This window comes from Aricia agestis, chromosome Z (assembly GCF_905147365.1).
Source record: "Aricia agestis chromosome Z, ilAriAges1.1, whole genome shotgun sequence".
Taxonomy (NCBI): Eukaryota; Metazoa; Arthropoda; class Insecta; order Lepidoptera; family Lycaenidae; genus Aricia; species Aricia agestis.
Window position 1 is genome coordinate 28,166,455 of NC_056428.1, and position 24,534 is coordinate 28,190,988.

The window sequence follows — 24,534 nt, forward strand, 5'->3', positions numbered from 1 at the left end:
ACGTTATTCAAGCGAGAATGGAAGAAACAAGTATCGAAACTGATTTTGTGACTTGTTTGACCCGACTATAGACACCAGAAAAAAAAAATCTTCTCTTGTTCGATTACTGAGTAAATCTTTTATTATTTAGCACGGTTAAGCCTTAGAGCAAAACATGTCTATAAATGCCTTTAAATTATAATTAAAATGTGTTTTATATGTGGACCATTGTTTTGTAGGTATTTAATAATATGTAGATAATAATATATTACGCAAATAATCTTGTCTTGTTGTTTTGTCAATTTTTATAATAAAACAAGTTATGTCTGTGCGATGTTGTATTATTTTTATGTCGGAAGCCCCTACTAGAATTTCTTAATTGTTTAAAAATAAAGGACCCCTCTCAGCTTAAAGAAATTCATTTATATACTGCATTTCGTAGCACTTAGGCCGTGCGCCCATTGCGACTTTTTGTAGGTTTGTAGTCGCGATACTGTCGCATATTTGCATCGATACAGTCTCGCGACTGCAGTCGCTAGCTCTGTGTGTTTTGTATGGAGTAGCAAATGCGACCGCGCGTTAGTAGTGATGCAGTCGTGCACTTCATAGTCGGGCGACTGCATCGCTACTAAAAGTCGCAGTGGGCGAAGGCCCTCAGGGCCGGGACACATAAACACGAGACGACGTCGTGTCGTACGATGATGCGGCGTCGTTTCACGAATCGACGTAAAAAAGTACGTCGCGACATCGTTAAACGTGCCACGGTATACGGCACGACGTCGCGTTACGATGTCGCAACTTAGTTTTTTACGATGCTCGTCGTAGATTCCCACGACACGACGTCGTATCGTGTTTATATGTCCCGGCGCGCGCCCATTGCGACTTTTTGTAGCGATGCAGTCGCTAGCTGTTTGTTCTCGCCCACCTGAACACGATGCAGTCGCGATGCTTACTTCACTAAGATTCACTAAGGCCGCGCGCCCATTGCGACTTTTTGTAGCGATGCAGTCGCGATACTGTCGCATATGTTCATTGATATAGTCGCGATGCAAACGCTAGCTGTGTGTCCTGTATGGCGATTGGCGTTGCAAATACGACTAACGCGCGTTAGTAGAGATGCAGATGCTTGCGATCGTCACAGTTACAAGATGGACTCCGTTGAGGCGACATTTTAGTCACGTCGTCTTTGGTGCTGCTTTTACGTAGGCAACCGAAGAGCAGACAGCCGAAGCGTTATCCACTCCCGCGCTTCCCTCCCTCCACTTTCTCCCCGATGCATCACTACTAAAAGTCGCAGTGGGCGAGGTGCCTCATGGTAAATTGTTTGAAAATTTATAAGTGCGGATAGTCTTATAAGTTATAACTTATAAGTAATAACATGAGTATGTATCTCATTTTATTACTTCAATTGTTTTCAATTTGTAGATTTCTTGTTTTGAAATAATCAGCGTTTTATGTTAACATTAAAATGGTGACTATTAAGAAAAGCATAACAATTAAACAATTTTTTTTTATGAAATAAGGGGGCAAACGAGCAAACGGGTCACCTGATGGAAAGCAACTTCCGTCGCCCATGGACACTCGCAGCATCAGAAGAGCTGTAGGTGCGTTGCCGGCCTTTTAAGAGGGAATAGGGTAATAGGGGAGGGTAGGGATGGGAAGGGAATAGGGGAGGGTAGGGAAGGGGATAGGGTAGGTGATTGGGCCTCCGGTAAACTCACTCACTCGGCGAAACACAGCGCTAGCGCTGTTTCACGCCGGTTTTCTGTGAGAACGTGGTATTTCTCCGGTCGAGCCGGCCCATTTGTGCCGAAGCATGGGTCTCCCACGTAAATTGTGATAATTTATTTTTGTTGACGGATTATTGTTTAGGTACTAGCTATTTGACCGAGCTTCGCTCGGTATTCGATAAAACACGAATAAAATGACATTTTATAAAAATGATTCCTAGCTAGATCGATTTATAGCCCCCGAAACCCCCTATATACTAAATTTCATGAAATATATATATATATATATGCCCCCAAGCAAAAAGTCCTTCCTGTTATGTGAAATTCGTAATCAGAAGACCGAAATACACCTTGTAAATTTTCTAAAAAAAGTCTTGGATCCTGGAACCGTATCAATTATATATATATATATATATATATATATATATATATATATATATATATATATATATATATATATATATATATATATATATATAATAATCGATGCCCCCAAGCAAAAGGTCGGTAACCGAAAAATCCAAATTTTACAGGAGCGATGATTTACTGTTTTTTGTGTATATTTTGGCAAATAAGTATGCAAATATGTTTAATCTTAAGCTAGTAATCTGTGAAAATAAATAATACAGGATAAATCTTGAGTAAAAAATTACGCTATTAACACTTTATTCGATAAATTTATTAATTGTAATATTACAAGGTTTGAAGAAAACACACAGAATATTGTGTATTAATAAGGTTGATTCATATCAAAACAAATTATTGAACTCTCAAATCAGTTTTATGAAAAACACAAAGTAATTAAGGGGGTCTAGGTCAAGAAACGGACGATTTTCAAGATTTAAACGGGGGACAGGAGACATAACAATATAGTAATTTAAATTATGAAATACAATTTGAGAGAATGAGATACAATTTTTTTATGAAAGTAAAGAACACGGATCATTTAACAAAAAAACAATAGAATATGTCAAGTAGTTCCAGACAATTTAATTTAATTCAGTTGGAAGTTTTAAATTGATACTGGGGACACTGGAAAAAGAGAGGGTTGATACATTATATCACCATAATAATTTCTTTCTTCTTTCTCTTTGAATTAAGTTTTTAATTAGCCAAAATAAAGTACCAATGGACAGTTTTTAATTAACCAAAATGAAGTATAAATGGTGCCGTAATACAAAATATGCCAAAATGTGAGTAATAATTAGTACTATAATAGTGTGCGAGGATATAACGGCCAACCATGCGATCCCAGAGATATTATGCTTATTTTTCATGTCGTCTCCATACTAAAATTTCTTAAAAAAAATATTACTCCCTTATTACGTTACACGTAGATGAGTCTTTTTACATTTTATTATGTAATAACAACTAGGAAAACATATTATTTCAGCCCAAAAAAATGACATCTGGAAATTCAAGTTCCTATGTCTATGAAACTCGATTTTCGATCCACTGTGCGGCGTTCTGAAAGTAGCGCGCGGCCGCGAGCGTCCACAAGCGGCCGCCTCTGCCGGCCTCGCCGCGCCTCTTCGCGCCGCTGCCGGCCGGTGCCGATCCTGTGTGAATTGGCCCTTATGCTACAATAATGAGGGTGTTTGAAATTGCCAGCAGGTGCCGCTAATCGCTATGTAGCCTTAGGATCTATCGTGTTTGGACACGATAGATCCTAAGATCCTAAGACATAATATTATGACAGCAGTAATTGGTTACTGCTGTCATAATATTATGTCACGATATAGGTCACGATATAGCTGTCTTGTGTCACGATGATATGCCTATTTGACACGAGTCACGACAGACCCTAAGGCTACATAGTGACACCTGGTGGCAAATAGAATTTCAAACACCCTTATTATTTTCAAGGTTCATTTCAAGCAGTGTACGGGTTCTTTTATTTGTCGCTTCTTCTACTCGTCCCTAGATGGCGCTGTACTGTGCTCGTGAACTACATCCTTTTCTCTTTGTTCACATTGCACATCTGTATATCTGTCGGTCTGCCGTTCAGGGACGTGTTACCTCCGCTTTCCATGAAATTGAACCTTACGGCTTTGCCATAAGGACTCGATAGGGGTAAAATAAATCCGGTTGTTTTGTATGTGTGTAACTGGGTTAAGGTGGGCCTGTAGGCGGGGCAAGAGAGAGAGACAGACAATCTGCGTTATGTACATCCCTTATATACGTGACCTATATTCTAAAGGGGCGAAAACGAAGTAAGCTGACAGTACCTCTCTCTTTCCTATATATTAGTAAAGCCTGTTACTGAAACGTGTAATGGGGAGTAAAAAGATATTTAGCTTGTTCAATCATATACAAATTGATATCAATTTGAATGTTTATTAAATTCGTAGAAAGGCGGATCAAATTGATCAAAGTTATAATTTTGTAATAATCAAATGAATTGAGGCGAGGTTCAATCAGTGGAAAATTTTTGAAATTTGTGGTAAAATATGAATGCTATATGAATTAAGTATTTGAATATAAAGCTATTTTATTATTCGTAGAGCTAGACTAAGTATATGAAGTTGATAAACATGGGCATAGCTAACGCCGTATCTTTTACACGTGGCCCCTTGGGCACCCATTGTGCGTAAGCAAAGACTTATAAAAACTTTTGAAACATATTTTTAGAATAAAAAATATGTCAATATAAAAAAGAAAAACAATTAAGTACTTTGTTTCCCACATAAAATGCGGGTTGAAAAGTTGGGAATACACTAAAGTCTAAGCTATTTTTTTCTTTTGTGAGAAATCTTAACTTTCGTAAGAGCCTTCAAACAAATGTTGCTTCTGTTGACAAAATAATTTGTAGCAGGAAAAGACTCAATAAATTAATTTTTATTGATTTTTTCAATAACTTTCATAATATGCACAAGTGGTGCATTCAAAATATCAACAAACCAAGAATTTATCAAATGGTAGGTAGGTAGGTTCTGGAATAAACATGTTATCATTTAGGATACATTTATTTAACGAACATGTTCAAAACATATGACCTTACACGACAAAAATAACAAATACATTTCTTTGTAATCAAAAATTATTATAGAACATATTATTATTATTACTTTCTTCTAGAAATGATAAAATTACAAACTAGAAAATTATCAATAAGAAAAGTATCGGCAGATGCCAAAGGGAGCGTTCAAGTATTACGTAAAGAAAAACATTTGTTTACATTTTAAACGTGCAATTTTTAATGATTTTAGACCCTATACTATTTATAAAGCACCGTTATATTTTTCTGTACTTCTTTCCCCCTTAATGTATAGTACTTTATAAAAAATCGTATAGTAACGATTTTTGATATTCCTCTTTTGTAAAGCATTGTAAAGTGTTTTCAGATTCCTCTTCCCCAAACCGCGTTACGTAATACATGAAAGCTCCCGAAATCACAGTCCATTTACAGTTACCTCTAGTCTCTATAATATAGAGCGTCGAGCGGCATTAGGATCACTTTATTTGACATCTAGAGTTAAATAACTGTAAACGGATATACCTACAACCTACTGTGTAAGCACAAGCAGGAATAATTACCGAAAATTATTTGTATGAAGACAATATCTCACAATATTGGAAATTGAATATTTTTTTTAATTAGCTTTTCGAATACGTAGCCGCCATAACATTCCTGCTTACCCTTCTGAACTTATTTAGTTTATCTACAAGTAACTTGTGCCGTCGGCAAAATATTACTTATAAGCTATCGTTAACAGAAAAGGACAAGATAAGGCAGTGTGTAGAACCTAACATGGCCAGTTTGATAGTATGCATATTGCAATTAAAATAATTCACAAAGTTTCAAAAAAATCTAAAAATACATATAACATTTTTCTGAAAAGTCTTTGTTCTTGTTTAGTTAAAACCGCCAACAGGTGGCGCTATCTTTCTGAATCAGGTTTTCAAATATTTTTTTAGATGAAATTACTTAATTTAGTTTAAGTAGGCTTCTGCCAAAGTTATTTTTGGCTTAATTTTAATAGTTTGAAACATTTCTACATTTAAACCTAATCGTTCTAGGAATTTTCAATTTCTTTTTTAAATTATACATTAAAAAATTCCATGAAAACTTGACCTATAATAATAATTAATATAGGACGATGTATTCTAAAAAAATTAACTTTAGAATAATATCTTATAAAATTATGTTATATTTACAAATAAAAAAATCAGGAATTAAGAAGTGTAAAGTTATAAAAGTTTTCATTCACGTGGGTAGTTGCTCTGATTTCATAATTTAAATGTAGGTATAATCTTGTAGACATACTAAGGTATTAAAGAATTAAATTAAATTAAAGAACTAAGAACGTGTAGGTAAGCAAACCTTACCTTAAGAGATTCAAAATGCATAATATACCAAATACCTACAGAATACAGATACAAAACTACCCATAAAATTACACCAAATCATTAAAACAGACAATTTTTTTACGAAAAATAAGTGACTTGTAAAAATAGCAAACATATGACAAAGGAAGGCTGAAAATTAAAATAAGAAGCATTTATAATAATCTAGCATAAATAAAATAATATTTTATACGTTTTCCAACTCTTTTTACATCTTTGGTCAATACCTAATGGGTTGGTGATCATTTTGAACACTTTAATTTTATGTTCTCAATCTTATAACAAGTAAAAATATTTGAACACTCGACATTGGGACACTGGTAACCATTACAGATTAAAAAAGTAGTTATTAGGTAACAATTATGTAAAAGGCAGTGTTATGTTATTAATAAAATATACGTATTGGCGTTAAAATAGGTATAGGTAATTGAAGCCACTACGCGCGTGGCTGCCACATTTATAATTATTCTGAATATTGCTTTGGAAATATTTAATGCTTTCTAAATAACAAGTAAATAACCATTTTACTAATACATTAATAATACAATACTTGAACTCAAAACCTATCCAAAGCTAATAATTATGCAATTTCGGTATAATAAATATTGGTTACCTAACTTGTACTAACCTACACAGATCACTGAATCCAACAGCATTGCAATGTAATAGTTCATGATAATCGTCGATTTTTGTACAAAATAAAAAAAATAGGAAAGTGGGTACAGTGCTCCCAAAGTGATAATGCGCATAGAAATTTTTGTTACTTCTCAGCAACGATCGTATTTCCCGAGGGTCGGAAGACGTCGCTGCAAGCGCTGCTTTAAACTTAACTTTATGAAAAAAACTTTGCAGCGTCGTAGAGGCGCCTGACGTGGCTCCGACGCGGACGTTACCATGGTAACGCCGCGATGGCTTCCCGGTGAGTTAAAGCACTTATTGACGGACCGGCGACAGCGGACAGCCTCCGGCTATTATGATATTAATTACTTCTATTTCCTTTGAACAAGGTGCAAAATGCAAGTGCATTGTTTGGGGCTCTTACGTTTCATAGATTCGGGTGTTTTCGTGGTTACGACCATTAGCGAAGATTTGCATGCGGTGCATTATTAATTTAGGAGTACTGTAAGTGTACAGAGTACCTACTTACACATGTCACAAGTGGAACTCCAAAATTGTGACAGCGTAGTGACGCAATATTTGGTACTTACTACTTAAATACCTACTTGGTACCTACTATTATTTCGATCGTCTTTTTCAGGACGTGATATTTCAATTTCAACGCGCCCCAATTAGTTTCAATTAAAAATCGAAGATTGTCGAGTACTATTAGCATGTCAGGCTGTAAATAATAGTCTTATCAACGTACTGCAACTCCGTTTATAGTGACGACAGCGTTCGGGCCAGTGGGCTCTGGTTCGTAGGCCGAGTCCGTATCGCTCCGTCGTCCGTACGCCGAGTTTTCTGATAGATTCTCGCCGTAAGGTGAATCGTAGAGATTGTCTGTGACGTGGTCGTATATATGTCGGCCATTCGTGTCGTGAAGTGTCGCGTAGCTCATCACGGCTGCGTTCTGGTCTTCTTTCCTCTCCGCACCTTCTATGTTTTCTGTGTTCTTAACTGGCGTCGCTTTCCGTCTGAAATTATGGCTGCTGTTATTACTTGTTCTAGTTAAAGTGCCTACTTTGTAGTTATTTTTAATCTAAATGGGTGAAGTGCAACTAAGAATAAAGGTCGTTTTATTGGTCGATATCGAAGATTTGGTCGGGCACTATTTTAAAAAAGACTTAATGATTACCGAGTAGGTACGTAAACAAATTGCTGTAAAGTCGACTCATTTTCCTAACATTGTTGTAGTTAACACTGTAATATTACACAGCATATTGCATAATATTCCAAGAGACAAGCGAGCTTTGATTGATAGCGTCAGCATACCATCTATGTACGGTCGGTGTCCCTTACATTTTGTATCCTTGTGGAACTATGATGAATGCAGCCAGGGCAACTTGCACTAGAACATCGACTGTACAGTGCGTGCATGACAGAAATACCGATGCTAATCCTATCCGCCGCCAAACAATACGCGGCTGATACACTCATTTGTTAAGGTGACGCCGTGTTAAAGTAAAAAACCGTGTTGGATATGTTTTAAATTATTTGTTTTCTATGAGAGGCCGACCCGGACTCTCATAGAAAACAAGAAATGGAAAGGGCGTAAGCGAAAAAAATGGTTTTTGTCGCGTAATTTAAAAAACGCGTAAATATATTTCATAATAAGCTATGGACAAATTAAAGTGCATGCTTGAAGTTTGAACCAATCTATGTAAAAATTTTGGAAGCTTAAATTACACTCCTCTGTAGGCAAAATTAGAATCCCTATTTTACAGAGGTCTTTTTGAGTAATTTTTCTGTGTTATGAAAATTGACCAATCGTGTTATGGTATGGCTAATTCAAAGATAAAGACATGATGAATACTGACAATGAACTTTAATTTCTTAGCTTTAGTCGTTGCTGAGAAAAATCGATATTGCTACAGCTAAATTATCAAGGCGTCGCCTTAAGTTAGGAGGAACAAACGGTGAGTACTGAGTTGTCATACAAAATCAAGAGGGCCATGGTTCGAACAATATGGCCGACTTTAACACAATCATTCGCGCCTTCGAAAATGTTACGGAGAATATTGGGATGTAATCAGCGTTTTTAGAAACGTGAATTGAGCTTTAAAACTCAAAAGAGAAATTCTTAAGGTAGAGTCAGATCTGGCCGCGCTGGACGTTGATGCGATTACGTAGTAACTATTTAATAATAAACATTATATATCACATAATATTATAATAATCTGTGTTTTTGATGTCAGGAACTTTATAATAAAAAAAAACATTGAATATGAAGCCTGCAGTGCAGTCGATATATTGCAGTTTTCCATATTGTTACGGTTTCAATATGTTTAATATGCCTTATATAAGGCCAAAAATCTGAGTGTTAAAAGCCTCTGTAAAATAAAAAAGATAAAAAAAAGCCCAAAACTTCATAAAGCGTACCTATTGTTTTCAAGCATATTATAAAGTACCGTCCATTGTTTCAGCAGCAATTCTTTGAACACATCAAGGCACGCATTGCATTGTCGCTCGAAAGCAATAATATAAAATAAGTACTTATATTTTACGTCAAAGCAAATTGCATTAAATTTTAATTAATACAAATTACAATTTTATTAATTGCCGACAATGAAGCATCAATTTGTGATGTGAATTTTGGTCATTTTCATTTGCACAATATGGATTTTACACACTCAAATTTAATTTTTGTGATAGACTACCATTTACGTCTGTCAAGTACCAACGTATAAAACAACAACAACGTTTAAGGCGCTGTGGTTGTTGCAACTACGTAAAATGGGTTTTTTAAATAATGTTTTTTGTAAAGGAAATGTCATTATTTAAGTATAAAAACGTACCGTTTTAAAATTGAGAAAATTTCGTATTCGCAAAGGTATATCAGTATTCAGTACACAATTTGATAAATTCTGCTCGATAGAAAAAAAACTCAGATGACTGTTATAACGCTGTTTTTCATAATTAAATCATTTACGGCTAAATTACACACTTTCTAGAAAAAACAAAAAATGTAGTATATGTGTCGTAACCTTACCTAAACGATTTAATATATTTGATTTGTGTAATACTAAAAAAAGGTTTTTTCTCCTATTTCCTAATATCATATTTTATCAAGGCACGCGGCGAGCGCGTATCCGCCACTGTACAAAGCGCGCTGATATGAATGTGATTTTAATGTCCTTTATTATTCGTACTGACAGACATCGACCTGCTAATTTTAGGCACTACTGGGCCAGTCGATTCAGAGTTCAGACTGTTATAAATAAATCCGTTTATTTCACACTAATATTCTTCAGTTATTATTAGGTATAGCGTCAGTATACGTGGATCTCTTAACTAATAAGTTCTTAATCTTACCGAGCCGTTGTCGCCAGAGGCAAGCAAAATTATTATACTGTTATTTGCATCTGTCCCTCGTGTAGGAAACACTGCGTATACCTATGAGGCTGATATCTGTTAAAAGCCTGCAAAACACAAAAACTTACAGTCTCAAATATATAACTCCGAGCAGCATCAACAGGAAGAGTACTACTCCGCAGCCAACGCCAACACTGAGGGGCAGCGCCCCGCTCTCCGCCGCTTCGTTGGTCGCCAGTTCGCACTTGGGATCCTCTCCGGACCACTTGCCATCATCCATGCACTTCCGCAGGAAGGGTCCCACCCTCTGGAACTGAGGTAGGCAGTGGTACTCGATGGAGCTGCCGAAAAGTGTGGAACCGTTCGATATTATGATGCGGCCGTTCTCGATCGTCCCGGGTGGCTTGCAGTCGATCGCTGTTGACAAATAAATAATAGTTAACAAAAAAATTAAAAGAAACACGCTTTTTTCGAAGTATTTTTTATTTTGTTCATAAAATTTTAACAAATTATTGCATTGTCATTGGCTCTTAATACGCATGCAAAGTTGCGAATTAAGTAGACTACAGCTGGAGATAGGTAAAAATCGTGCGTAAAGATTCCGTTACATACATACAGCCCAAGCTTATAAAAGCGTGTTAAAATTGTGTGAAAGAAATTGATAATACTATAGCTATAAGGTCTTGTGTGACGTGCCACATACATAGATGACAGAGTTCACTGTGAAAGTAGAAGCGTTGAAAGAGCAATTTTTGTGGTTTGTATCTAAGGCAAGCGCCCCAGAGCGTCATGAGTACCATTCCCGAGTAGATTCCCATACAAAACAAATACTCTTTTAGCGCTGCTACTTTCATAGTGACCTCGATACATGAGACTTTTAAACACTCTAAACTCTAAAGTATTACCTATCACTTAGTTTTGTTACACCTTGTAATAGACATTTTCATAAATTCAGACTATACAAATTAAGGACCTTTTCCACGTTGGGATAATATAATATCTATGGACGCTTCACACACGTCAGTCTGGCCCCGTGGTAAGTACCTGAAGGACTTGTGTTACGGGTATCAGACAACGGAAATATATTTAATACTTTTTATACTATACATATATTTAAGATTTTTATTATATGATGCACATAATATTTAATACACATCCATGACCCAGGACCTTTGAAAACTTTTTGTTCCGTCGGTGGGATTCGAACCCGCGACCCCTGGCTTGAGCTACCAATAGCCCACCAACTGAGCCACATTGATAAATGATAATAGCCAAAGGAATCGAAGGATGCTTTGCTTATATTTTCATAGTCGCCTGTATTTGTGCGCTATAGGCCAGTATGGAGAGGCCGCAATATGAGGTACACAAAGTCAGGCCTAATGAAGTTTTGACGGACTTTATTACATAGTTACGTCCTGACATCAAACATACGTACGGTCAGCAAAACAGCTCGAGATAAATTGTACTGTGTACTATAAACAAAACAACAACAGTTTACCTAATTATTTTTATGCTATTGTTTTTCAATTACATTTTATTTTGTTGAAATGGACTTTTACGTGAAAAGTTTTTTCAATATGCATGAAAACTTAAAATACTGCAAAAAATATATATGATTTACATTTTCAAAAGAAGTATAAATTTAAAATTACTTACGGAAGCACACGGGCGAAGCGCCGCTCCATATGCCTTTTGGTAGGCAGGAGCGGGTTTGGTTCCCTTTGAGGGTGTACCCTCGCTCGCAACGGTAGTGGGCCTCCCCACCGATGCTGAAGGTGGACGTCACCACCATCATACCAACATTACCCTTGATTTGTAATGCAGGGTCGGAACAGGTTATTTCTGAAAAAAAAACACATAAGGACACGACATAAAAATCACGCTATTAAGAGGCCTACTAACCCAAAAAATCAAACATCGTCCTTCTCTCTTCACACTCACTCTTAGGCCAGGTGAAGAAGGACGACGCGGATTCATCGCCAAGTTAGTTTTCTATGAATAAAAGATTAACTATAATGATTATGAAAAAAGTATTTTGAGCAAATTTAGGTATTATCAATGCTTTTTTAGATATTAAAAAATATTAAAGAAAAGACAGCAAACTTTAAAGATACAAGCAACAATGTGTCTAAAACAAGGTTTTTTGTAAAAATAAAACTATCGAGCATTTCTTCAGGAATCGTGTTTTCGTCTTGAAGATCAAATCTTCATGAACTGAAGTTACTTGTGTAAAAAATCTAGTCCTTACAGATTTTGAGATCTAGGTTTAAGTATGTAGTCAAGTTAGGGTCAGGTGCATTCTAATTATGAAAGTGTGTCTATCGGTTACCTCTTCACGCCCAAATCGCTAAACCGATTTTGATGAAAGGCATGGAGATTAGAGATACTTTAGGTCTGAGTCCCGGGCAAGGACATAGGATACTTTTTATCCCGGAAAAATGTACGGGTCCCGCGCGATAAACGAACTTTGGCACAACGGAGTTGCGGGCGAAATGTCGTGTGGGAAATGATACTTTTTTCTCGGAAAAATGTACGGTTCCCATGTGATGTTACAGGTATGTTATTCACAATAATTTATTAATATATACGAAACTAAACATGATATAGGTATCAACAAATGTATTATTAGATATATACTAGCTGTTTAACCGAGCTTTGCTCGGTATCCGATGAAAATGACATTTTCTAGAAATGATTCCTAGCTAGATCGATTTATCGCCCCCGAAACCCCCTATATACTAAATTTCATGAAAATCGTATATATATATATATATATATATATATACAGGGTGTAACAAAAACTAGTGATAATACTTTAGGGTGTGTACATGCGGGCAGGGCAAGAGCCCGAGCGTCACGAGTTTCCCCATACAAAAGTGAAAAAAAATTTTGGTCTTTCAGCGCTGCTACTTTCACAGTGAACTCTCTACAAGGAACACGTACACACCCTAAAGTATTATCACTTGTTTTTGTTACACCCTGTATATATATATATATACATATATATATATATATATCTTAATATAATATATATTTCTTGTGTGCGTGTGTATGTGACTGAACTCCTCCTAAACGACTGGACCAATTTTGATGAAATTTTTTGTGTGTGTTCGTGGAGATTCGAGAATGGTTTAGATTTACAGTTTGGTCTACTGGAAAATGTTTTTTCAATTAATTTCTTATTTATAAGGAGTTGTTGATTTTGGAATGTTTTACATTAGATCCGGCGGACGGCGCTATCATCGCATTCAATATTATTCTATTTCAATTTTAGTTTGTCCTGACAGATGGTGCTACGATTAATTTGAAAAAATTTTTGTTATTCAGTTCATGTGCTGATTAAAATATTAAATAAATAACACATAGGCTACAATTTTAACCGACTTTCAAAATGGGGGAGGTGTTATGTTCGTTTTCTTATATTCAACGATTACTCCGCCGTTTGTTAACCGATTTTCAAAATTTTTCTTTTGGTATATAGGGTATCATCCCAATTTGGTATTATATTCAGAAAAGTGGTGATCTGATGAAGGATCCATAAGTAATCGAGGGAACTCCTCAAAACTTATAGGGAAACATATGGTGACTTCGGTTTCGTGAGAAGTATTCTAAGCATATGCTACCAACAAGTAAGATTTTGCACCGAGATATACCTGGTATACCGTGGTTCGGAAGGTGCTGAGAGAATTCCTGATTCTTTATAGATACAAGTTTGGGAGTTTCGGCGTTGTTTTAAGAACAGAAAGCATATGCTACTATGCAAATTACATTCTTCATCATCATCATCATCATCATCATCACTACCATATTATACCATTTCATAGTCTTTTAGATCGAGACTCGAGTTTGTCAAGCGATAATTAAAAAAAATCTATACCTAATATTATAAACCTGAAGAGTATGTTTGCTTGAACGCGTCAATCTCAGAAACTACAGGTCCGATTTAAAAACTTATCTCAGTGTTAGATAGATCATTTATCGAGTAAGACTCATCATTTATCGAGAAGGTTATATTATATTATTACTCTAAGACTAATACGACAGAAGAAACTCAGGAAAATGTGGGAAAAACGGGAGAAATATTTTTTATGGGAAAATGTACCTACGGATTCTGTAAAATTTCTAATTTACGCGGGCGAAGCCGCGCGGGACATCTAGTATATATATATATATATATATACAAGAATTGCTCGTTTAAAGATTTAAGGTAACAATTTGTTTAAAAATATAGCTGTCGTTGCTGGCGGTACGTTAACGTTTATTAAAATCTCCGTCCAAACAAAACTAAAATATTACGTTCACGGTACATACGAGCGTTTAATAAAATGTATAAAAGTTGGCAACTAATAATATAACTATTTGCATTCTGCAGTTGGTACACATGTAAAGCGAACTATTTTAATTATTGTGAGCCATAATACAAATATACATACAGTACAATAACTTAATTGAGGTACCTAATATGACTATATAGTCCTTATTCAATATAGCAGGTGTTCTCAAAGTGTGCGCCGCGGCGCCCATGGGCATCGTGGTTAGGCAAGAGTATCGCCGTAAGTCGGTACTCAATCATTATCCAAAACCACAAATATTATAAAATAAAATTATTATAATATTAACTAGCTAAAAACCGAGCTTTGTGAGGGCTCGCGTCGTCATACCTTGACTGTCTGATGATAACACACCATAATCATTAAAGGCATTTATCTATGTATGTTTTGTAATAGTTAGGTAGAGTAGGGCGCGATGACAAAATATTTTAACGTGTAACTGCGCCGCAGGCAGGAAAAGATTGGGAACCCCTGCAATATAATATTAAATACTCTATACGAGGTGAAAGAAAACTAAGTGATAATACTTTAGAGCAAGGGTCACCAAATGGCGGACCGCGGTCCGGAGCCGGACCGCCGACCCATTGTGTGCGGACCGAGCATGTTCGAAGATGATCTTCGTTCATCTTAGGGCTTCAACATCTCCAGGATTTAATGTCAATATCTATAGCTTAATATATTATAAGCTATAGATATTGACTACAAAAAATGAGATAATTAGCTACAAATAATGGTTACTTTTCTCATTGATATCTAAAAAATACTTTTGTAATTTCCGTAGTTACTAATTACATTTTGTTCTCATTTTGTTGCAAATTTTGTCTACTTTAAAATAATTTCTAGTGACATCTGCCATTAAACAGGTGGTAAAAAATGGCAAATACTGAAATCTGATCAAAAATTTAATGGTTTCTCATGAATTTTACAATGTTCCGGAAGGATTTCGAGGTGGAAAAATATCATTTATTATTATCACCTCATTACATACAACATATAAAAAATCAGAACTGCCCTATTTGGTGCAAGTGAAGGCACCTTTTATGGTACGATTTCCATGGACTTGGATAAAAATAGAAGGAATCGGTGTACAAGGACTACCGACAAATAAAAGTGAAAACTTCAATAGGAATCGAATATTCGAGCTAGAAAGGGCCATAATATGACAGAGCTCTCTTTGTAAGGGGATTTTAAAAATGTCGGCCTTGCTGCATGTAAGCGCCATATCATCGACGTATCATTTTCTCGAACCTCGATACGTTAAAAATAGGATTTTGTCTAGTAACTCGCCCTAATAGGACGAGATCTTGTCGGACGAGAGGCCAAACTTAGTTTTATATAGAATTACGGCAGATCAAATACAAAGTATTTTAGATAAGCGAATTACGGCACATCAAACACAACGTATTTTAGACATCTAGCAAGTAATTCTACCAGGACGAGATCTTATTGAACGAATGTCCAAAATAATCTTTGTTGTGATTGGATGGTAACATTTGACTGTTATTGTTGGCGCTAGATCGTTGCCCGCAACTTCTTTAGGTGGAAATTCGTATTCGCAGGATTCGTACTCTATTCCGCGATAGGTTACAAAAATCCATTCATCAATCATCCATTGTAGAGTTAACATCCAAATCGATTCAATGGCGAATGCACCTGACCCTAACTTGACTACATACTTAAACCTAGATCTCAAAATCTGTAATGTCTAGAAAACTGATTTTTTTACACAAGTAACTTCAGTTCATGAAGATTAAATGCTCAAGACGAATACACGATTAAACGAAGAGTCTTAGACACATTTTTGCTTGGATCTTCGAAGTTTGCTGATTATTCTTTAATATTTTTTAATATGTAACTTCAGTTCATGAAGATTAAATGCTCAAGACGAATACACGATTAAACGAAACGAAAATGCTCGATAGTTTTTTTTTTTACAAAAAACCTTGTTTTAGACACATTTTTGCTTGGATCTTCGAAGTTTGCTGATTATTCTTTAATATTTTTTAATATCTAAAAAGGCATTGATAAAACCTAAATTTGCTCAAAATACTTTTTTTTATAATCATTATAGTTCGTCTTTTGTTCACAGAAAACTAACTTGGCGATGATTCCGCGTCGTCCTTTTTCACCTGGCATATGAAAGACCGGCGTGAGTGTGGAGAGAGAAGGACGATGTTTGATTTTTTTGTGTTAGTAGGCCTCTTAAGTTTAACAGACCGGCACACTTGCGTATTTATAATATTAGTATGGACGGTATGGACCGTCTCCACTTCTGTCTGAATTTTCCCATTTTTTCACAACTGGACATAAAGAAGGGTACGTTACCTTTACAAACAGGTGCCTCCGAGCTCCATGTGCCGTTGTCCTGGCAATACCGCCTGGAGACACCATCCAGCTGCCAATGTTCGTTACACTCGTATAGGGCCACCGCGTTGTAGTATGTTGCGTTGGTGGCGAGTGTCACCACGCCGTTCTGTAGTCGACCGGGGTTGCCACAGTCGACGTCTAGAAAAAAAAAATGAAGTCTATTGGATATGACTTAAATTATGGTAATAAATGTAGCGTGGGCCATTATTGCGATTCCGTGACACTGGATAACACAAAATTAGATCGGTAGTTTTGGTGCGATGGCGGAACGACCAAAACTAAGTAATACTCTCTTTTTAGTGTCTATAATATTTTATCTTGAAGGGATGTAACTATAGGAAGAAAATATGTGCCTGCTTTTAAATAAGGGTTCAATCCATCTTGATTTTTTTTTGTTTATAATTTCTAAAACAATTTCAGGTTAAATAAAATAAAAAAACTTACACTGGCATATAGGTGCCACGCCGCTCCACTGTCCATTATCCTTACAATTAGAGAGACTCTCTCCAACCACCTTGTATCCTCTCTCGCAACTATACTTCACGGAGGCGTCTATTCTGTATGTGTTGCCGTCGCTCGTACTGACAGACGTTCTGATGAGAGTACGACCGTGCATTCTGTCATTTCTGGTCACCGACACTATACCGTGATCGGGCACCACCGGTTCGGGACATCTGATTTCTGGAAATTTTGAGTTCTGTTAGATTTGTGAGAATATAATATTTTTTTGAAAAGTAAATAATTTGCACTTATTTATTTGTATTTGTTATGTCTTTATCTACAAAGTCTTAGAGGAAGATTGCTATTATATTAATTTTATAAAAGTAGTACTTAATAGAAAAGCAGTTAAAAAATACTAAAACCCTAAGATTGTACTGACTCAGCGTAGTATTTATTAATTTCTCTAAAATGATAATATTATAATGAATTCATTTCGATGTTGTTTTGTTATTTAAACAAAAAAAGCAGTACTTTATTTGATCGTGTTCGTTAATTCCTTCGTACGTTTATAAATCAATAATTTCTCTAAAGCTAAATGCTAGTCTGGGTTAGGTTTAACGCGGCACAGCATAGTTTAATAGCATTATAATAATTCATAGTTTGAAGTTTTGATTCTAAGCACAAATACTTAATTAATGTATTTGTGACTCTTATTATTTTTTAATTCAGTCTCTCTAATGGTGTCAGGACTCAGGGCTTGTTGTTTTCTTCTATATACTTTTATCTCTAAATTTAATTATAGCAATATAACATGTCATGCCTCATGATTTGGGACCATAGACCATGACCTTATATAGACCATAAACTTGTACCTTCACAGCGAGGTGCCGAGCCACTCCACTGGAAGTCCTCAGTACAAGTCCTTCGTACAGGGCCGACCAGCCGATAGTTTGTCGTACAAGAGTATTGGATGATGCTCCCCAAGTGTGTCGTCTCGTTCAGCAACTCAGAAAATCCGTACGGCAATGGTGGCAGTTTTCCGCAGTCGACGTCTGAAATTTTGAAAATGTTATACATGGGACGACTGACCTATCGGCTCCAACGATTTTCATGAAATTTAGTATATAGGGGGTTTCGGGGGCGATAATTCAATCTAGCTAGGAATAATTTTTAGAAAATGTAATTTTATTCGTGTTTCATCGAATACCGAGCTAAGCTCGGTCAAATAGCTATCTTTATAAATTGCGTTAATACTTGAATGCTCTTTAGCAATAAAAATTACACAGTTCATCATATCGTGAAGCACATTTTGCTTCGAAAATACTCTTGTAAATACGAGATATTTTTCTGTACCAACTTACATTCACATTTCGGGGATTCCCCCGACCATTCGCCGTCGGTCTCGCACGTCAGCGCCTGTTCTCCGACGAGCTTGTGACCCTCGTCGCAGTGGAACTCGATGGTCGAGTGTACATTGTAGTTCAGCACCTTCATGTATCCGCCCGCAGGCACCTCGGGGTCCGGACACGATATCACTGTAATGGAAGTATCGTTAGGGTTTTTTTTACAATAGTTTGGGTCGTCTATGGGCTCTTGGCCCAAATACTTTTTCTGTCGCTTTTGTAATAATTTGTTCGCGTACAAGGTATACAGTTCACATCTTAATCTGTTCTTAGGGTTGCTGATATTTCGTCCGGTCGCGAATGTCCTGAGCGAAGTCGTCCCAAATGATATCTCGCCCGAAATCCGAATGTGTACGATAGGGCGAATAAAAATACAGCTAAGGAAAGTCTCTGAAATTGATTCTTTAATCAAAGTTTGAATGTAGTATGTTTTATTTTGTTATAAAAATATTTATTATAGAACATTTCGACGCAATATACGTTTCACCACTATCAGTTTTTTAATATATTTTTTAAATCTCATAAAAACGACAGATTAAAAAATATCCACAATATAGAACCATAATAAAATCATTCCAGCTATTGAATAAAATGATGGTCAAATATTATTTGTGCCTGATCTCTCGTCCATCGTGTCGGTCAGTCGGAAACTAAAGGCTAAGAAAGTAATTTTGTATGCGTGCACATTTTAGCAGTGTAACACTGCTGTAAATTAATAATTGCATTTATTTTGATATGTGAAACAACGACTGGACGGCGCATGGTAAAACTTGTATAAATAAGCTTATATTGTATAAAAATTACAAAAACAATGTTATACGGCGATAACATTGTTTTTGTAATTTTTATTGATAAATAAAGGTTAAAAAAATCATAATTTTTACGCAGCACAAATTGTTTCAATGCACAGCTTAATTAACCGAAACCGGTTTCACCAAATAGCTTATATTCATCATTTCCAATTATCTGTACTCAACTATGGAACGCCAAAACGGGAATACAAATTACAAAATTCATTTTCAAATTCCGCTTTCACGTAACACATATTTTTCACCTGTTAATTTCGGTTACAGGAACCACAGACTAGTATATTGAATCGACGAGAGGCTATCCAATAACCGAATATATCCGAACTCGACACTGATCATCCGTACTAATGAAAGCTGTGAATAATATAGGTAGTCTATCTATATTCTGTTAAGGGCGTTCCCTGTGGAGAATCCGTAATTTACCGTATTTAGAGCCTTATAAACTCATAATTTGAAAGCTACAGAGTTATAACAAAAATACAGCTATAATCTTCAGTATCTTAACATTCCTTTTAGTGTCCGACCGAAACTGGTTTTTCAGCCGAAACCGAAACCGAAACCGAACTTACGGCCTTACTCCCAGTTTCGGCCGAAACCGAAACTGAAACCGAAACTTGGTAAAATATTTAAACTTACGATTATTTACTGAAATTTATTGATTTTAACATAAATTACAACTTTTTAAACTAAAGAAAAAGTACCACATTGAATATTTTACTTTTTTTTGCGATTTATACAATGAATATTATTAATCTTAGACTCGAATAGAAACTTTTTTTGTACTATATTCCGTCTTTTTATACGATTTCAAGTAGGTGCGATTTCGCCAAAGGAATTGAACGCGCTTAGCGCACACTAAACCGGTTCTAAACGTATAAACACGTTTATAACACTTAATTGCATTTCACCAACATAAACTAAACTCGTTCACAGCAAATCCGATTTTTATCTTCTGAACGCCCAATATCCGAGTTTCAAGTTCATAAAACACATTTAAGTCCTGTCAGTGTAGAGTCATAACAGATCGAAAAAAAAAGACGAAAAAATTGTTAAGATAACAGTTTTAACAGATGCGTTTGGTTAGGTTATTTATCGTTTCTTGCTATTTTGTTAAAAAAGAAACAACGTGACAAGGCTCGAAGATGATAAAAACATATATAAAAATCATCGCGTGACGTAACGTAAACTTAGATTCATTCATAGCGATTAAAAGAAGAATGTAAAATCTATTTGAAACAAAACGAGATTTACGTCGCCATATAAACATATAAACGCATTCATTGTTCAATGATAACTTAGTTTAATAAAACGAAGTTTAAAGTGTGATTACCCTAAGAAACAAGAGCAGAAACTATTTCAAGTCATTTTATTTAGGTGTGATTTCACCTAAGAATTAGAACGCGCTTAGTGTATACTCAATCGGTTCTAAACGTATAAACGCGTTTATAGCACCAAATTGCAATTTACTAACATAACGTTCACAGCAGATCCGAGGTTTATCTTCAGAACATCCAATGTTGTACGGATAAACTTCATAAAAGCTGTTAAAGGCCTGTCAGTGTAGTCATGGCGAATCAAAAAACATAGACGAAAAAAAAGTCTAGATGACAGTTTTGATAGAGGCTTTGGGTGGTAGTTTATGTATCGTTTCTTGCTCTTTTTTTGATAAAATAACGCAACTAGACTCCAAAATGATAAAACCATGTAAAATCATCGCGTGGCTTTATTTAAACTTAGATTTATTAATCGTGATTCAGAGAAGATTATAAAATCCATTTGAAACAAAACGAGATTTATATCCCCGTAGGAACGCGTTTAATGAGAACTAAGTTTTATAAAACGAAGTTGTGTGATTGGTGAAATCCTCCCTTAGACATTAACGACGTACTACGGAAAACACAATCAATTGCAGTATATTATTTTTATGGGAAACATGGACTCGACCGCGGTCGAAGTTCAAAACGTAATTACTAAGCAAACTTGCAGTTGGCGTCACATTTTCTTTTTTGCTCCAGAAGGCGTTTTGCCAAGTTAAACCTGAAAAATATATAAAATATACTGAGGGCCGCAAGAGTGAAGATTACGGGGAAGTGGGCTAGATAAGATTCTAGCAGTATAAGAGATTGCGTGTCCATAGTTAAAAGTTAATTTTAAATATTTAAATAAAACGCGTGGTAAAAGGAAAAGAGTAAGGCGAGATGATTTACTAGATAAATCTCGCAAGATATATCCTAAGATATTTAATCTCACAGTCAAACAAAATTCTAAAGTAAATGAAGTTCATACACAATATTATCAATTTATGATAGCATTTACTAAATCGTTTGTATGGGAAACATTGTTAAAATAGCACGTAATTTGCCAACAGTTATGTATATTAAATAAGCCTGAGTTTGTTGTAAAATAAAATTTAATAATATAATTTCGATAACAATAAGTTTAGACAATTTATTGAAAATAAAACGAAGAGCTAATTTTTGATTTGGGACAAATCTGGAAAACACAATCTCAAAACACGATTAAATAGACGGTGCCTCGCTGGCAAGCAAGCACGAGTTAACTGCGAAGTTTACCGAACGACGCATGAGTTTCGGTGGGGCCGAAAGTATATTTTGGTCGAAACCGAAACTAAGGCCGAAACTAGATTTTTTGGCCGAAACTGGCCGAAACCGAAACCGAATGTTCGGCCGGTCACTAATTCCTTTCCACGTGTTTTCTATTTTCGTTTATGATATCAGCTTCCAAAGTAGAGCCAATTTATTAAAATTCAAGCATACATTCAGCATCTCCTTAGTATTTACAAATTACTTTTATTTGGAACACACGCCAATAGATCGACAATATCATAAACTACAATTTCCCCGTTTTAATTTTTTTTAGGTCAATTTTGAAGTAAGATAAGTAGAAAAATAGGGTTTTGGTGATGAAAAAATGATGAAAGTGCAATCTCGTTAACGCGGCAAATGTATGGCCAAGGTCGTTTGCTTGGGGAACGGCCTTAATATGTTAAACGATTTTGATGGTATGTTATGCAGGACAGTCAAGTATATCGAAATGAACCGAAGCTACATACAACAGCTAGCTAATAAGTAATAGCCCTCTGTAGTCTCTCTCTATCTAGAATATATATTTTGTGACATAAGTAAGTAAAAAAATCACAAAAAAATATATCTTCTTAAAATAACGGACGGACACGTGGAAATGGGAAAATAAGTTCCATAATTAAATTAGAATTGAAAAAAACAATATGAAGCTAAATAAGAGACTAGATAAAACAAAACGGTGAAAAGGTAGTGCTGTTTTTAAACAATTATTTACTTTATATAACAAAAGAAAAACAAGCTAGTCATGACATTGTTATTTGTGAAATTATAAAATGTTTTCATTTCACAAAAATCTTCTTAAAATAACAGACAGACACGTGGAAATGGAAAAATAAGTTTCATTTGGAATTCTACATTCATTAGAATTGAGAAAAACAAGACGAAGCTAATTAAGAGACTAGACAAAACAAACAAAACGGTGAAAAGGTAGCGCTGTTTTTACGATTTATTTACTTTACTGGACATAAAAAAGATAAAACAAGAGACTATCGAGATATTCGTGACATTGTTAAGGTGCCTTAAGACTGCGTAGGCAATCTTAAAATATAACTTACTACAAAAGTTTTAAACACCTGTTAAACAGTTGATTACAGAAAAATTCAGTACAAAATGGTCTCAAAACAACTGTTCAACAGATGTTTAGTTTTTGTGGTAAGACCGTAAGTTTTTAAACTTTTTAAAAAGAGCAAAATTAATAGGCAAAATCCAAAAGTCCAATTCGCAAAAAAAACGAATAATAAAAACTCAAACTGATTTTTTTTGGGAAATTAATTTCCGTATCGGGAATCAATTTCGAAACATTGGCGTTGGTTAAACACACCCTGTATATCTACATCAGCCGGTAGTTGATAAGGAGTCCACTACCTACTCAATCACTTATTTTAAAATTTTCTAATTAATAATTAGATAATGAATTATACACTTTTCTGCACTTATTCCACTTTATTATGAGAGCTTTTGCCAGCGGCTTCGCTCGCGTAAAGAAGTATTATTATATACAAATTTTCATCCCCTATTTTAACCCCTTGAGGTTGGAATTTATCAAAATCCTTTCTTAGCGGATGCTTACGTCATAACATCTACCTGCATGCCAATTTTCAGCCCGATCCGTCCAGTGGTTTGGGCTGTGCGTTGATAGATCACCATGTCAGTCAGTCACGTTTGAGTTTTATATATACAGATTAGATTTGTTACAAAGTTATTATTTTACAGGACCGGTTTCGACAAAATCATCATCAGGTGTTTTGTCGAAACAGGGTCATGTAAAATAATAAATTTGTAACAAATCTAATATAATAAAGTGGAATAAGAAAAGTATATAATTATCTAATTGAACATGAATTTCCACCAAGAAGAGTACATTTAATATCATAATATTTAAAATCTTCTGTCTACTTACATTCACAAGATGGTATATCGTGCGACCATTTTCCGTCTCTATTACATGTCAGGGTCTCCGCCCCGGCTAACCAATAGTCCGGCTCGCAGGAGAACTGAGCTACGGAACCATAGGTCGTGGTTCCGTTGAGCAGCGTGAAGGAACCCTTGTACACCTGAGCTGGGGTACCGCAGTCCACATATTTGCAAGTAGGAGGTGTGCCCGTCCATATACCGCCGAGGCTGCAGGTTACGCTCTACAAGAAGAACACACATAAGACGAAGAAGACGACAGCGAAGACTGATTAGGGTTGTTGAATTTCTATTTGCCATGCTAAAGGGACTGCCCCTTTAGCATGGCCACAGTAGAAAATAGAAATGCCAAGGAATAGAAACACTGTGTTTCTAAACTTTCGCATTTCTACTGTAGCCATGCTAAAGGGGCAGCACTTTTAGCATGGCCATTGGCCACAGTAGAAATGCAAAACGATGTAGCTGTCGACGGGTCTATCGTGTTAAATAGACATATTATCGTGACACATGACAGCTGTATCGTGACACATGACAGCTATATCGTGGCATATATTGTGATAGCAGTGTGACAAGGTTCATCATCATCGCGGTACCGTACCAGGGCGGTGAGCCAAAACCTTTTCGTTTTCGATTCGTTATAG

General features: G+C 35.7%; 1 protein-coding gene across 1 annotated transcript in view; it reads right to left on the reverse strand.

Annotated features, from left to right (window-relative positions):
- Positions 1–7,266: 7,266 nt before the first annotated feature.
- LOC121738834 (sushi, von Willebrand factor type A, EGF and pentraxin domain-containing protein 1) overlaps positions 7,267–24,534 on the reverse strand; it is a 146,837-nt gene continuing 129,569 nt past the window's right edge. The window contains exons 11-18 of the mRNA XM_042131081.1: positions 23,883–24,117; positions 18,529–18,702; positions 18,040–18,219; positions 17,171–17,407; positions 16,685–16,864; positions 11,685–11,870; positions 10,157–10,445; positions 7,267–7,690 (exon numbers count right to left, since the gene is read on the reverse strand). Of these exons, the coding sequence (XP_041987015.1) occupies positions 7,414–7,690; positions 10,157–10,445; positions 11,685–11,870; positions 16,685–16,864; positions 17,171–17,407; positions 18,040–18,219; positions 18,529–18,702; positions 23,883–24,117 (1,758 nt within the window). The 3' untranslated portion in view covers positions 7,267–7,413. The remainder of the gene's footprint in view (positions 7,691–10,156; positions 10,446–11,684; positions 11,871–16,684; positions 16,865–17,170; positions 17,408–18,039; positions 18,220–18,528; positions 18,703–23,882; positions 24,118–24,534) is intronic.